Source organism: Molossus molossus, unplaced genomic scaffold (genome assembly GCF_014108415.1).
Source record: "Molossus molossus isolate mMolMol1 unplaced genomic scaffold, mMolMol1.p scaffold_m16_p_7, whole genome shotgun sequence".
In the NCBI taxonomy this organism is placed as follows: domain Eukaryota; kingdom Metazoa; phylum Chordata; class Mammalia; order Chiroptera; family Molossidae; genus Molossus; species Molossus molossus.
The window spans coordinates 100137858-100153150 of NW_023425401.1; the positions used below are offsets into that span (position 1 = coordinate 100137858).

At 42.4% G+C, this 15293-nt stretch overlaps 1 protein-coding gene and 1 pseudogene across 2 annotated transcripts in view; one reads left to right on the forward strand and one right to left on the reverse strand.

Moving 5' to 3' along the window:
- The window catches only part of AKR1D1 (aldo-keto reductase family 1 member D1), a 63212-nt gene extending 50946 nt beyond the window's left edge, over positions 1-12266 (forward strand). For both annotated transcript variants that reach the window (XM_036247161.1, XM_036247162.1), the window contains 4 exons: positions 806-915; positions 1868-2033; positions 9487-9569; positions 12224-12266. In XM_036247161.1, the coding sequence (XP_036103054.1) occupies positions 806-915; positions 1868-2033; positions 9487-9569; positions 12224-12266 (402 nt within the window). The remainder of the gene's footprint in view (positions 1-805; positions 916-1867; positions 2034-9486; positions 9570-12223) is intronic.
- A 1152-nt stretch (positions 12267-13418) lies between these two features.
- Positions 13419-14096, reverse strand: LOC118620448 (annotated as a pseudogene).
- Positions 14097-15293: the final 1197 nt, after the last annotated feature.

Genomic DNA, 15293 nt, shown 5'->3' on the forward strand with positions numbered 1-15293 from the left:
ATCAGAAAGAATATATGTACCCCCATGTTCATAACAGCACTATTTACAATAGGTAAGATCTGGAAACAGCCTAAATGTCCATCAGTAGACAAATGGATAAAAAAGCAGTGGTACATATACACAATGGAGTACTATGCAGCTGTAAGAAAGAAAGATCTCTTATCCTGTGAGATGATATGGAGGGACCTGGAAAGTGTCATCCTAAGCAAAACAAGCCAAACAGAGAAAGACAAGTATCATATGATCTCACTTATTTGTGGAATAAAATGAACATAACAATCTGAGGAATGGGGTAGTCCCAGAGATGTGGAAGTGGGTACAGACTGACAATCCCCAGAAGAGGGGGTGGGGGGAGAGATAAACCACAGAACTTATATGCATGTATGCATGAACAATGGACATGGACAACAAAGCTGGGTACGGGGTGGGTAGGGAGAAGGAGGGGGGAATCAATGGGGGGGGAACATCAGTAACAAAAATAAATTAATTTAAAAAAAAACGAAAAAAAAAAACTGAGTCTGTTCACTTGAAGTTTTAAACTATAAGAGGTACACGAAATGGAATTTGTTTCCCAGTTATTTTAGAATTAACCCACAGATGGTGCTCTCACTAACTTTGTTGGAATTAATCTCACCGGTATATAAACAATATAATTTTCCTTGTTAGGAAAAATATTTAGGATTCGTCTCATTATCCATAATACTTTTAAATGAATGTTAGTTAAGGATTTTTTTTAAACTATGTAAAATTACACTCATCTACCAGGCCTTAACTTTGCACTCTGCTCTCCATTGCAACCGTGCAGGTGGAGTGCCATCCGTATTTCACCCAGCCAAAACTCCGGAAATTCTGCCAACAACATGACATTGTCATTGTGGCATATAGCCCCTTGGGGACCTCTAGGAATCCAGCCTGGTAAGAATGCTTATGTCTGTTCAGGAAGTGCTTCCTTTGGTGTTGAGTATGAGGCCAGTGTGAGTTATTTGATTGAAATAACTCTATACAGCTGCGCAATGTTAAGAAAGTTACTTAGTCCAGCCAGTGTGACTCAGCAGTGGAGTGTCAACCCATGCACCAAGAGGTCACCGGTTCGATTCCCGGTCCAAGCACATGCCCAGGTTGTGGGCCAGATCCCCAGTGTGGGGCATGCAGGAGGCGGCCAATCGATGGTCTCTCTCATCGATGTTTCTACCTCTCTGTCTCTCTCTCACTTCCTCTCTCTCTAAAATCACTAAAGGGGAAAAAAATTTTTTTTTTAAGTTACATAACCTCTTCAAGTCATTCTCCACATATGCAAATTGAGCTAAGAAAACCTTCCTCACTTAGATGTTGTAGGAATTGATTATATAATGTACATGAAATTACCTAACAGTGCCTAAAACATAGAAATGCTTCATTAATGCTCATGTATATTATTTGACAGAGTCTCTAGGGCCATATTCTGAAATTGCAGACTTTTTTGATCTCTCAGTCAGTGGCGACACTTCTATGATGTGCTCCATAGACCAAAGTGGAATGCTTTTTACTCTAAGGTGATTCCAAGAGCTGTATCTCTACTTATTCCACTTTAATCTTCCTGCCTTCTCACACATGCCCACTTTCAACTCAGCTCTCTCTGTAAAACACACCAAAACAAAAAAAAAAAAACATTTACTTTCTGAAAAAGGCAGCTCTAGACATTTGCTTCTCTTGATCTTCCCACACTGAGAAGCTCTTCACTGCAGGCTCTGCACTCAGAGAAACTGGTGGCAGATGACCTGAAATACCCTAGCAAGTGACCGGGTGAATGGGAGGACGGAGGAGGATTGATTAACCATTGATTCTCATTGATCAAGCTAAATATAGTGCTTGCTTTTCTTATTTTAAGGGTGAATACAGCTTCCCCGCCTTTGTTAAAAAATGAACTTCTAAACTCATTGGGAAAAAAGTACAACAAGACAGCAGCTCAAGTTGCTTTGCGTTTCAACATCCAGCGAGGGGTGGTTGTCATTCCTAAAAGCTCTAACCCTGATAGGATCAAAGAGAACTTCCAGGTAAGAGAACTGCTTGTAAAAATGTAAAACACCGGGTATATTTATTATTTAAAGAAGTTTCTGTTTAGATTATTAAGAAACTTAGAATGCCTCCATATTTTATTTTATACCAACTCCCTGACCTACTCTGCCCATATTTGGATTTAATTTTAGCTGAATTGGAGACAATTCCTAGTTCTTCTGGGATTGCATTGCTGCTTGTACATTACAGACATACTTTGGGAATACTGCAGGTGCCATTCCAGACCACCGCAATAAAGCGTGTATTGCAATACAGCAAGTTACACAATTTTGTTCCTTTCCTAGTGCATATAAAAGTTATGTTTACACTATACTGTGGTCTATTAAGTGTGCAATAGCATTATGTCTAAAAATGTACATACCTTAATTTAAAAAGATTTTATTGCTAAGAAATGCTAACCATCATCCGTGCCTTCAGCGAGTCATAATCTTTTTGTTGATGGAGGGTCTTGCCTCAAGGTCAGTGGGCTGCTGGTGGTTGCTGAAGGTTGGGATGGCTGTGGCAATTTCTTAAAATAAGAAAACAATGGCCCTGGCCAGTTTGGCTCAGCGGTTAGAGCGTCGGCCTGCGGTCCGGAGAGACCCGGGTTCGGTTCTCACTGAGGGCACGTACTTCGGTTGCAGTTTGTCCCCGGCCCTGGTTGGTCGTGCGGGTGGCAGCCACTCGATATGTCCCTTCACGTCGATGTTTCTCTCTTTCTCTCCCTTCCTCTCTCTCCCTCCCACTCTATCTGTACAAAGAATGGAAAAATGTCCTCAGGTGAGGATAAAAAAAAATTTTTTTAAAAGAAAACAATGGCCTAGCCAGTGTGGCTCAGTAGTTGAGCATCGAATCATGCACCAAAAGTTCACCTGTTCAATTCTCGGTCAAGGCACATGCCCAGGTTGAGGGTCTGATCCCCAGTGGGGGGCATGCAGGAGGCAGCCAATCGATGTCCTCTCTCATTAATGTTACTATCTCTCTCTCCCTCTCCCTTCCTCTCTCTCTAAAAATCAATAAAGAAAAAAATTTTTTTAAAGAAAACAATGATGTTTGCCATATTGATGGATTTTCCCTTTCATAAACAATCTCTGTTACATGTAATGCTGTTTGATGGCATTTTACCCACAGAATTTCTTTCAAAATTGGAGTGAATCCACTCAAACTCTGTTTTGTCAACTAAGTTCATGTAATATTCTAAATCCTTCATTGTCATTTTAACAATATCGACAGCATCTTCACCAGGAGTTGTTTCCATCTCCTTTTTTTTATCCTCACCCGAGGACATTTTTTCCATCTATCTTCAGGTAGAGAGAGAGAGAAACATTGACGTGAGAGGGACACATCGACTGGTTGCCTCCCACACAACCCAACCAGGGCCAGGGACGAACCGCAACCCAGGTACATGCCCTTGGCTGGAATAGAACCCAGGACTCACTGGTCTGTGGGCCGACGCTCTACCGCTGAGTCAAACAGGCCAGGGCTGTTTCCATCTCAAGAAACCACTTTCTTTGCTCATCCATAAAAAGCAACTCCTCATCCATTAAAGTTCTGTCATAAGATTGCAGCCAATCGGTCACATCTTCAGGCTCCACTTTTGATTCAAGTTCTCTTGCAATATTTCCATCACATCTGTGATTACTTCCTCCACTCAAGTCTTGAAACCCTTAAAGTTGGCAATGAGGCCCTGGCTGGTTTGGCTCAGCGGTTAGAACGTCAGCCAGTGGACCAGAAAGTCCGGGGTTCGGTTCCCGCTAAGGGCACGTACCTCGGTTGCAGTTTGTCCCCAGCCCCGGTTGGGGTTGTGTGGGTGGTGACCACTCAATGTGTCTCTCTGACATCAATGTTTCTCTTTCTCTCTCCCACTCTATCTGAAGATAAATGCAAAAATGTCCTCAGGTGAGGATAAAAAAAAAAGTTATCAATGAGGGTTGGATCAACTTCTTCCAAATTCCTATTAATGTTGATATTTTACCTGTTTCCATGAACCATGTTCTTAAAGGCATCGAGAAGGTGAATCCTTTCCAGAAGGTTTTCAATTTACTTTGCCAGATCTTTCAGACTCGCCTTAAAACAACAAATTTTGCTGGGTGTTCAAACCAAAACTCAACAGAATTCATTTTTTAGAACTGAGATAAAACAAATCTTGAAATATATTTTAAAAGATAGTCAAGATTGGTCTGCACGGGGAGAAGCCAGGGCCTCCAGACCACAAGGGCCTGGCTCGGGTCTTCTCCAAGGCCATGGCGGCTTCCGTGGGCCCTGAGTTTTGCCCCACTCACCCTGGGAAGGCTTCAGCATGTCCTGGAAGAGAATGTGGCCAACTTGCTGGTTTTGCATCTCTTTTTTTTTTTTTTTTTTTTATCCTCACCCCAGGACATTTTTCTATTTTTTGTTCAGGTAGAGTGCGGGGGAGAGAGAGGACGAGAGAGAGAGGGAAACATCTATGTGAAGGGACACATCGAGTGGCTGCCACCCGCACAACCCCAACCAGGGCCGGGGACAAACTGCAACCGAGGTGCCCTTAGTGGAAACTGAACCCGGGTCTCTCCAGACCGCAGGCCGACGCTCTAACCGCTGAGCCAAACCGGCCAGGGCTGGTTTTGCATCTTTAAGGGACATCCAGGGCCCTCCCGCTTCTCCTTGGCCAACTCGGAGGAAGTGGCCCACGCCCCCCAGAGCCACATGGGCTCGGTGGAAACAGAAGCCCGGAGAGATTTTTACAAAGCTGCATCCGTGAGGTCTCTCGAGTAGCTGTCAACCAAATGCTACTTCACCCCTACATGCGACTCCCTTCTGAGCCTCCACCATTGGCCTTGCCTCCCCATGAGGCCCCTCCCCAGCAGGAAGCAGCCAGACAGAAAACAGCACCCACATCTAACACAAAAGGTCTGAACGTAAGGTCAGCGGGCTCCCAGGAGTCACATGAAAACCAAAGTTGATTCATTTTATTTACAAAATTTAGGTTAAAATCACATATGCACACTAAATCTTAGAAGAAACAGAGTGAATTAGTGTTGATTTTTTTTAAATTGGTTTTTCCTTTATTGATTTTAGAGAGAGAGGAAGGGAGAGAGAGATAGAAACATTGATGAAAGAGAACATCGATTAGCTGCCTCCTGCACGCCCCCCAGTGGGGATCGGGCCCACAACCTGGGCACGTGTCCTGAGTGGGAATTGAACTGGTGACGTCTTGGTGTATGAGTCGATGCTCAACCACTGAGCCACACCAGTCGGCCAGTGTTGATTTCTTAAATATACACTTCACAAAATTATATAACATAACATGACATCCTTTACTCTACAAAGGTTTTTGTAAAGTGATCATAAAAACAATAATTTTGGTAAAGTTTCAGAGGGCTTCATGACAAGGAAATTCTTCATCCCTTTTTATTCAAATCATACCCCTTTGATACATCTAGTAAAGTAAATTTTAACTGTCAGATTCTTATTTGAAGAAAATAAGGTTCCTATAAATAGAGCAAACCTCCAACATCACTTTTTTTTTTTTCCAAATCTTTATTGTTGGATGTAAAATGTATTACAGATGTTCCACATTTTTCCCCCATTGACCCCCTCCTCCCTATTCCTGCCCCCCTCCCACCTTTTCCCACACTATTGTCTGTGTCCGTTGGTTATGCATATAAGTTCTTTGGTTTATTTCTTCCCACCCCCCACCCCCAACCCCTTTCCCTTTGAGGTTTGTCAGTCTAGCAATGAATTTGTACTTCTTAATCTCTTCACCTTTTTCACCCATTCCCCCAACCCCCCTCCCAACTGGCAACCAACAAAATGTTCTCTGTATCTATGAGAATGTTTCTGTTCTACCTGTTCATTTTGTTTGTAGATTCCATTGTTGATAGATATGTATTCATTGCCATTTTGTTTGTTCATATATTTTATCTTTTTCTTCAAAAAGACCCTTCATCATTTCATATAATAACGGTTTGGTGGTGATGAACTCCTTTAGCTTTTTCTTGTCTGGGAAAGTTTTTATATGTCCATCGATTCTAAATGACAGCTTTGCAGGATAGAGTAATCTGGGTTGTAGGTTCTTGCTTTTCATCACTCTGAATATTTCTTGCCACTCCCTTCTGGCCTGCAAAGTTTCTTTTGAGAAATCAGCTGACAGCCTAATGGGAACTTCCTTGTAGGTAACTAGCCGCCTTTCTCTTGCTGCTTTTAAGATTCTCTCTTTGTCTTGAACCTTTTGCATTTTGATGATGATGTGTCTTGGTGTGGGCCTCTTGGGGTTCATCTTGTATGGGACTCTCTGTGCTTCCTGGACGTGTATGTCTGTTTCCTTCACCGTTAGGAAAGGTTTCTGCCATTATTGTTTCAAACAGGTTTTCGATTTCTTGTTCTCTCTCTTCTCCTTCTGGCACCCCCAAGATGCGAATGTTGGCACGCTTGAAGTTGTCCCAGAGGCTCCTTATACTATCCTCATTTTTTGGATTTCTTTTTTCTTTTTGCTGTTCTGATTGGGCATTTTTTGCTTCCTTATATTCCAAATCGATGGTTTGCTCCTTGGATTTACGTACTCTATTATTGAAGCTGTGTAAATTATTCTTTATTTCAGTTAATGCCTCCTTCAATTCTAACTGTGTATCCATGATTTCTAACTGGTCCTTTTTTATGCTCTTGAGGCCCTCACTAAGTTCACTGAGGTTCTCACTGAGTTCATTGAGCATCCTTATAAGCAGTATTTTGAACTCAGTATCTGTTAGGTTGCTTATCTCCATTTCGCTTAGTTCTTTTCTTGGGGTTTTGTTCTGTTCTTTCATTTGGGACCTGTTTCTTTGTCTCCTCATTATGGCTGCCTTCCTGTGTTTGTTTCAGTGTATTACTTAACGAGAGGTATGGGGCTCGCTGAGACCAGATGCTGCTCGTTTGAAAGAATTTAGGAAAAACCTGAAGCAGGATCCAAGTCAGGCCAATCCTATGGTTAAGCAAGTGGCAACAGCTTGGGTGTGCCTGAAAGTTGGGTGGAGCGGGGTCTCAGGGAGTCAGCAGGGCGGGGCTACCAGTGTGAGCCAGGTTGCTGGAGTCCCAGATATGGCAGCTGTCTGCCGCCCCCGGGAAGGGCTCACCAAAGGAACAAAGGCCTCTTACAGCACGTATGTCCCGGAGAAAGCCCCCTCTCCAGTGCCAAACAGCTCAGTTCTCCCCTGTATGACTCTGGTGCCCCTCAAGCTGCATCCCTCCAAGCTTAGAGGGAGAGAGTCCGATAAGTCCATGCGCGGGCCCTTTAAGGAGCTGCCTGGGGCTCCAGCCGTGTCAGCTTCCCTGAGCCTCAGTTCCCGCTGGTTTTTCCAGCCAGAAGTGATGGATATTCTCTTCCTGGCACTGGGACCCTGAGCGGGGAACCTGGTGTGGGACGGGGACCCCTCAGCCCTCAGGGAGGACCTTCCCAGCCGAGGTGTCCTCCTGATTTTTATCCGCCACACGTGGGTGTGGGACCAGCCCCTCGGCCCCTCCTACCAACCTGGATGTGGCTGCTGCTTTAATTCCGTAGTTGTATGACTGCCATTCAGCTGGATTTCAGCCAGTTTTGAATGATGGTTGTTCTGTAATTTAATTGTAACTTTGATGTGGTTGTGGGAGGACGTGACACCGCGTTTACCTACCCGCCGTCTTGACTGGAAGTTCCAACATCACTTTCATTGACTTCATGAAATCCTGCATCTCTGGCAGGATTTGCAACTTCACTTTGCCATTAGGATACATTGTGTATTCGCTGGAATTCGACTGACTTTGCTACTCAGAGGATGGGAAAAAAAAACAAAACAAAAAAAAGGAAGTTTGAGTAAGGATTTATTTTATGATTGGTTCTTTCGTGACTGTTTCTATGTTATGAAAATTTTTTATTTCTTATACAACCTCATAAACTCCAATACTTGGATAATAAATAATCAAAGAAAGAGTTCCCTGAAGGGGGGGAAAAAAAAGACCCTTCGAAATAATCTATGGTGAAACAATTACGTCGATTGTGTTACATTTATGCTATGGATACAGAGGTCAATCATGGATAAAGTTAGGCTATATATTTTGACAGAAAAGATCACCAAGACATATTCTTTGAATGAAAGTGGCAGAATAATAAAGATGCAATACAATTATTGCCTGTTACTCACTGAGTACTGAATGTTTGGAAAGAATGCCTGGGAAGGGGACTAGGACCGGGGTGGTGGGTATTTATTTATTTATTCCATACATGTCCATGCACTGCTGTAGTGTTTTCTTGCTTTACAAAGAACATATATTTACATATTACTTACATAATTAAAGATTGCAAATGGTTAAATAAACTAAAAAATTTAAAGAATAGAAAGATTTGCCCTGGCCGGTTTGGCTCAGCAGTTAGAGCGTCGGCCTGCGGTCCAGAGAGTTCCGGGTTCGGTTCCTGCTAAGGGCACGTACCTTGGTTGCAGTTTGTCCCCGGCCCTGGTTGGGTCAGGGCAGTGTGAGAGGCAGCCATTCGATGTTTCTCTCTCGCTCACTCTTCCTCTCTCTCCCTCCCACTCTATCTGAACAAAAAATGGAAAAATGTCCTCGGATGAGGATAAAAACAAAACAAAAAGAATAGAAAGATTTTTAAAAATAAGAGAAGATAAATTATAAGCCAAGTGTTAAAACTATAAATAAGCTAAAATAAAATATTAAAATGTTAATAAAAGATGATCATAAAACCAGAGTATAAAGTATACAGGGTAAGAAAAAAAACTAAAACAAGGAAAATGTAATAAGAAAAGATAGAAAAAAAGACATTACAAATGATGAAAGAAATGATTAAGAGGACAAAACAAAACAAATTAAAAGTGGGTTTTTGTTTTTTTTAAGTACAAAAGCAAATTTAGACACAAGGGAATATATATATATAATCTTCACCGGAGGATATTTTTCCATTTATCTTCAGAAAGAGTGGGAGGGTGCAGGAGAGAGAGAAACATCGATGTGAGAGAAACACATCGACTGGCTGCCTCCCACACAATCCAGGAACTAACCACAACCGAGGAACGTGCCCTTGACTGGAATTGAACCCATGACTCATTGGTCCATGGGCTGGTATTCAAACCACTGAGCCAAATTGGCCAGGGCACAAGGGAATATTTTTTAAGTGTACAAAGGCCAGAATCAAAAGTTCAGCATCTTATCCAGAAATAATAAGAATTCTTCACTCTTAGAATTTCAGATGTCCTGAACATACATTGTTTTATGACATTCGGAACTTCTTACAAAATGTCCCCCGCAGAACTGTCTTAAGACAAAGCACAGAAGAGAATTCCTGCTCCACTCTGGCTAGGTGGACTCCAGTGCTGGTCCAACTCCTCTGAGACATCTGCAGAAATGTTCATAAATCTAAGGTTTTCAACTGCTGGCCCCACTCCTTGATCCAAGCTTGACCCATTTCCCATCATTCTAAATGTCTGTCTTTTATTTCCATTACTTCAGATCTTTGACTTTTCTCTCACTGAAGAAGAAATGAAGAACATTGAAGCCTTGAATAATAATATCCGCCTAGTGGAAATGCTCCTGTGAGTTCTGGGGGATCATTGATCAGGTGTGACCCGGTGGTGTTGGATTGCCCAATGTCGACCAAGAGGGCTCTTGTGACCTTGACCCACGTCCACAGAAAGCACACGGCTAGGGGCAACTGGGCAGCATATTCTGAATATTAAATAGATCTGGGTAAATTATATTCATTGTAGGAACTTCCTGAAAATCTACATTTTTATTTAAAAGAAGATTTCTGACATTTATATGACGTCTCATCACAGGGTACGACCCAGCAGGTTAAACACCTTGAGAAGAATTTAGTCATAGTGTACATACAATACAATACAAATTAACACAATATTTATTGAAACACCGTATGTATTTCTTCCTAAAAAATCAAAGTGATGTACAAATTTGAGCAAAGTTATCAACAACAACAACAAAAAAACAATTTCTGGGACAGAGACATGAGAGTATTAGAAACAGCACCAGGGTGGGAGCCAAGAAACTAGTTTTATTTTATATTGTTGACACTGTTACAGATGTACCCCATTTCCCCCCTCCCTGTGCCCACCTCCATCCAGCCCCCAGTACCCTTCCTCTGGCCATCATTACACTTTGTCTGTGCCCAAGGGTTATGCATATATGTTCTTTGGCTAATCCCTTCACCTCAAGAAGCTAGTTTTAGACTAATGCTCACCTATAAGATTTGAAGCTTCTGTCAGTCCAGTGTGGCTCTGTGGGTTGAGCATCATCCCATGGACTGAGAAGTCCTGGTTCGATTCCCGGTCAGGGCACATGCCTGGGGTGCAGGCTCTATCCCCATTGGGGTGTGCAGGAGGCAGCACATTGATGTTTCCCTCTCACATCAATGTTTCAATTTCTCCCTTCCTCTCTTTCTAAAAAATCAATAAAAACATATTTTAAAAGGAAAAAGATTTCAAGCTTCTAGCTCTACCATTCTGGCTTCAACCACAAGCAAAATTCCTTGCACTCCTTCAGATGTTGCTAGATTCAGCTAATTAGTGAGGTAGCCCTTCATTCTCTAAATATTACAAGTCCTTTAAAATACAAAGAGAATATATATACACCAACACACAATTTTTTCTTCTTAATCATTCTTTTTTTAAAATTTTTTTTCTTCATTGATTTGAGAGGGAGAAGGAGAGGGAAATAGAAACATCGATGAGAGGGAACATCAATTGGCTGCCTCCTGCATGCCCCCCACTGGGGATCGGGCCCACATCCTGGCATGTGCCCTGACCAGGAATGGAACCAGCAACCTCTTGGTGCATGGGTTGATGCTCAACCACTGAGCCACTCTGGGTGGGCTCTTTTGAACCATTCTTTATTAGTATTTCCAGTTCTTCAGATCACCTGCATAGTCGTCGTCTTTTTTAAAATTCCTCTCTTAAAGTGAACATTGATAAATATTCATTAGAATGGTTCATGTATTTTGGACACTGTTGGCCCCATTTTATTTCAAGAGTCAGAAACTGTTCTGGCTGTGCTGATATCAAATTTCTGAATGCATTTCTGAATTAATAAAACAGCTTCCAAGGTACCACTTGCCTCGAGAATGAGGCAAGTGGTTTTTGTGTGTGTGTGTAGACATAAACTTGGAACCAGGAAACACATAGGTTAATTAATAGCTCTTGAAGATAAGTCATTTCTATTGACTAAATATCATTAAATTAAGAGGAGATCGTAAGATATAGTCAATCCACCAATGTACTTTTTTTTTTTTTACAGTTAGTTGGTAACATTATTTGTTTTGACATTTGACATATTTAATATCTAATTCTAGAAACACTGAGAAAATAACTTATCATACCAGGAACAGAAAGTCAGCAAGGGAGAAACAAAAATTAGGTCCCATGAGTCAAAAAAGTATATTATTTAGGCATGCTGGGCCATGATTCTTTTTTTGTTTGTCATCTAGTTAACCCTTGACTAGATTTCACTGCCTTTTCTGTTTTAATTTAATTTATATTTTAATTTAAAGCTCACAGCACTTGTAGAGAACTGAGTCTTAGATATGTTCCATGACAGGTGCACGCGCGCACATACACACACACACACACACACACACACACACACACACCAGTCCTTTTAAAGACTGTTTCACCGTCGCTGTTTAAGAGATAGGTTCACCATCATCACTGTCCTCATCGTAGCAAAAACTTACTTCACTGGCCATCACCTTCTAGATCTCAAACTAGCAACTCTCAGGAGGCCTAGTGAGGAAGGCAAGGAAGAACTGGGAAGAGGAGGGTGACCCTGACTGGTGACAGCTTGAAGAGAAATGTCCATGTGGTTCGCTGACATGAGTGGCCTGCATCGGGATGGGGGTGGGGGGAAGGGATGGAAAGGGGCAGCTTCACTCACCTCCCAGGTTTTTGTTCTGAGCAAAATGTGCTGTGGAGGCAGCCAGCCCCCTCCCCCCACCCAGCCCACGCCCCAAACACACACACACACACACACACACACACACACACACGTAAGCCCAGGTACCCCCTCTCCAGGGCTCAGGAACAGTGCCGGCTGGGTGAGAACTGGGAGGAGGTGGGTAAGACCCAGAAGAAATGACTGAGAGAGGGAGAGGCCAGGGAAGAGGTCCGAGGATGCCAGTAACACATACAGCTGTGAGACTCTGGAGTGACATTTTTCCCTTCGGGGACTTGTTTTGCAGATGGTGTGATCATCCCGAATACCCATTCCACGAGGAGTACTGACTTGGGGGAGCCCTGAACAGATCCTTCCCTCCAGTGTGCCCCAGCAGTGCTGGCGGGGTGGTTCCCCCAGACGTGAAAACAGAAAGGGTCTTACTCTCCTCAGATGAAGTGGTGACGGGCTTAACTTCAGTGTCATATGAGGGACTTTGACTTAGCTGTGATGCAGAAAACAATGCTAAATCTCTTGAAATAATGGTTTGAAAGTAATTAAGGGGTCGGCAAAGCCATAATGATGTGCTGGTTGGTTGTTTGTTTCCATCCAATGTGTGTTTGATTTGTTTTTACCCAGTTTTAGGGATGGATAACTGCACACTTGAACGGGCCTGAGGTTCAACATAACTGCTAATCCGTACTTACTCTGTCCATCACTCATGCCCGCGTGCATCATACGACCACCAGGATGCAGCATGGCTGGAGGCTCTCAACATCCAGAAATAAAATCCTGTACTGTAAGACGGTCCAAAGATAACGATTTTAAAAGAAGCCATTTGGGAAAAAAAAAAAAAAAAAAAAGGCTTTTGGAAATATATTGAAAAAAGAAGCTTATAAAAGTATTATACTTAATACTTTAAAAGTGTTATTAGAACAATTTTGTAAATTTCAAGAGAGCAAGTTCCAAAGAACACTGGCAATTTTACTGTAAGTTTCTTAAGTGAATAAGAAGTTATTAGAATTCTGCAATAGAGACATACCTATTTTCAATTCCACTAAAGCAATATATTTTCTTCATTTATGTTAGGTCACTTTCACAGGGCAAGCGAGGTCTTTTTTTTTTTTTTTTAAGAACTATCTCTTTATTTGAAAAATATATAACCCAAAAGTTTCCAACTTCTTGTACCTGTTGAAATCTTTCAATAAAGATCTCTTGGCTACAAAATATGGTCCGAGTGGCTCAACACTAATTCTATTATATATTTATTCTAAAGTCACTTATTTTGAAAATCTGAAGTTTTTTTTTATGGTTAAAAAATACCATCAAGTTGAAATGTTTTTATTTTGCTAATGTACAAACAGAATATGACAGTCCACTTTTTATGGTTTCTAAACACAACTGATGATTTCCGTAAGATGCTGTTGACCGTCAGAGCAGGGCCCCATCTTCTGTGAAAGCCCAACCTGCCTTCTTCCCACCCACCGAAGAAACTTCTCTTTTCAGAAGTCTTGTCGGATGTTTACTTCATTGGCCTCTCCATGTTGCTGCTTCATTTGAAAGACTTCATTTTCTAATTGCACAATAGTCCTTTCAATCTCATAATTCCTACTGACCAGGGCTACCCAATTCCACTCCATTTCTCTTCATTCAGATCCAGCTGTGAGTTGCATGTTCTTCCGCTGCCAGTTTAAATCTTGAATATGTTTCCTTACCTTCTGGAGCTCTTTCTGTGCATGTTCAATCATATGGACTAGATTTTCATTATATTGTTTCCAGGCATTGCATCCATGCTGTGACATTAGTTCCAGATTCTCAATTCGAACTGCTCGATGCTCTAACTGGGCCATAGAATTGTTTCCACATTCTTGCCATGCGGTAATATCATTTTTCTGACCCGAGGATGGGGCTGGAAGTTGGTATTGTTTCATACTGAGCCATTCAATTGGCTGTCGGGCAACCAGTCTTTCAAATTCATTTCTCACTATGTTGGTTTCAAAAGCAGAATAATCCGGGGCTGTCAGGTAGCTCAGGCAGTCCTTAGCAGGTCGGTGTCTGTGAGTTTCTTCCTCCACCAGCGCATCAGCCGCTTCCCGCACACCAGGCGCATCATAACCTTGGTCAAAATAGGGCAGTGCGCCTGCCACAACCTCCCCAGCCACCAAACCCGTGCCCGCCATTCTTAAGTGAGCCTGTTTTCTGCAAGTGAGGTCTTAAAATATCATGTCTGTCCAAACCAGTTGCTTACAGGTAATCCTCAATGACCTGAAAATGTACACGTCTGAGAAATTATCACTTTTTAAAACATTTGATCTCTACTCATTATTTCCACTGACTCCAATATTAATACTTATAACGCTGTCCTCTGGGAAATATTTAGTTCACAAAAATTAATAAACCATGACGATTTGCGCCACCACAGGAATCTCCATTTTGTTGCAGGGCTGGTTGGCTGGTCATGAATTCGAGTCCATCGAAAGACCTTTGATCAAGTTCCTACTGCACGTTTAGCCCTGGGGAGACGAGAGAAAAGGACCACAGACATGGAAAGAGCGGACACTCGAGTCCTGATCTCTGTTGTCAGACCCCTTCCAAGTATTTTGAGGGCGCTGGGGTAGAGGAGGGACCACACCTATCAAACCATTTTATAAGCCAGGCATTGGAGAAACAGTCCCACCATTTGTCAGGGGGAAATGTGTATAGGTCAGGAAAGAATGACAGTGATATGAGCTTCTGCATGTCCCTCCCCCCGCTCTCACTCCTCTCAAGCTTCCCATCTATTTTGGGGTGAACTGTATCCCCGAAATTCTTATGTTAAAGTCCTAGCCCCCTGTACCTCAGAATGTGACCTTATTTGAAAATAAAGACATTGCAAATGTAATCAGTTAAGATGAGGTCATTAGGGTGGTATCCAATATGATTGGTATCCTTATGAAAAGGGGAAATTTGGACTCGGACACTCACACAGGAAGGTCACGTGCAAACAAAGGCAGAGATCAAGGTGATGCTTCTACAATAAAAGAACCTCAGGGATTTGCAGCCACCTGCCGGGAGTTCAGGAAGAAGCATGGACCAGTTTCTCCCTCGTGGCCTTTAGGGAGAACCAACTCCACTGACGCCTCGAGAATCATGAGATAATAAATTTCTGTTGTGGAAGTCACCCATTTTGTGGCACTTTATTACAGCAACCCTAGCCAATTCTTACACCGTCCCTCAGTCAAGATGTCTGGCCTCTGCAACTGAAGGGAATGATAAACGTGGTCTGACTTGCCCAGGTTGTGGGCCAAATCCCCAGTGGGGAGCATGCAGGAGGCGACCAGTCGATGTTCTCTCTCATCAATGCTTCTATATCTCTCTCCTTCTCACTTAATCTCTCT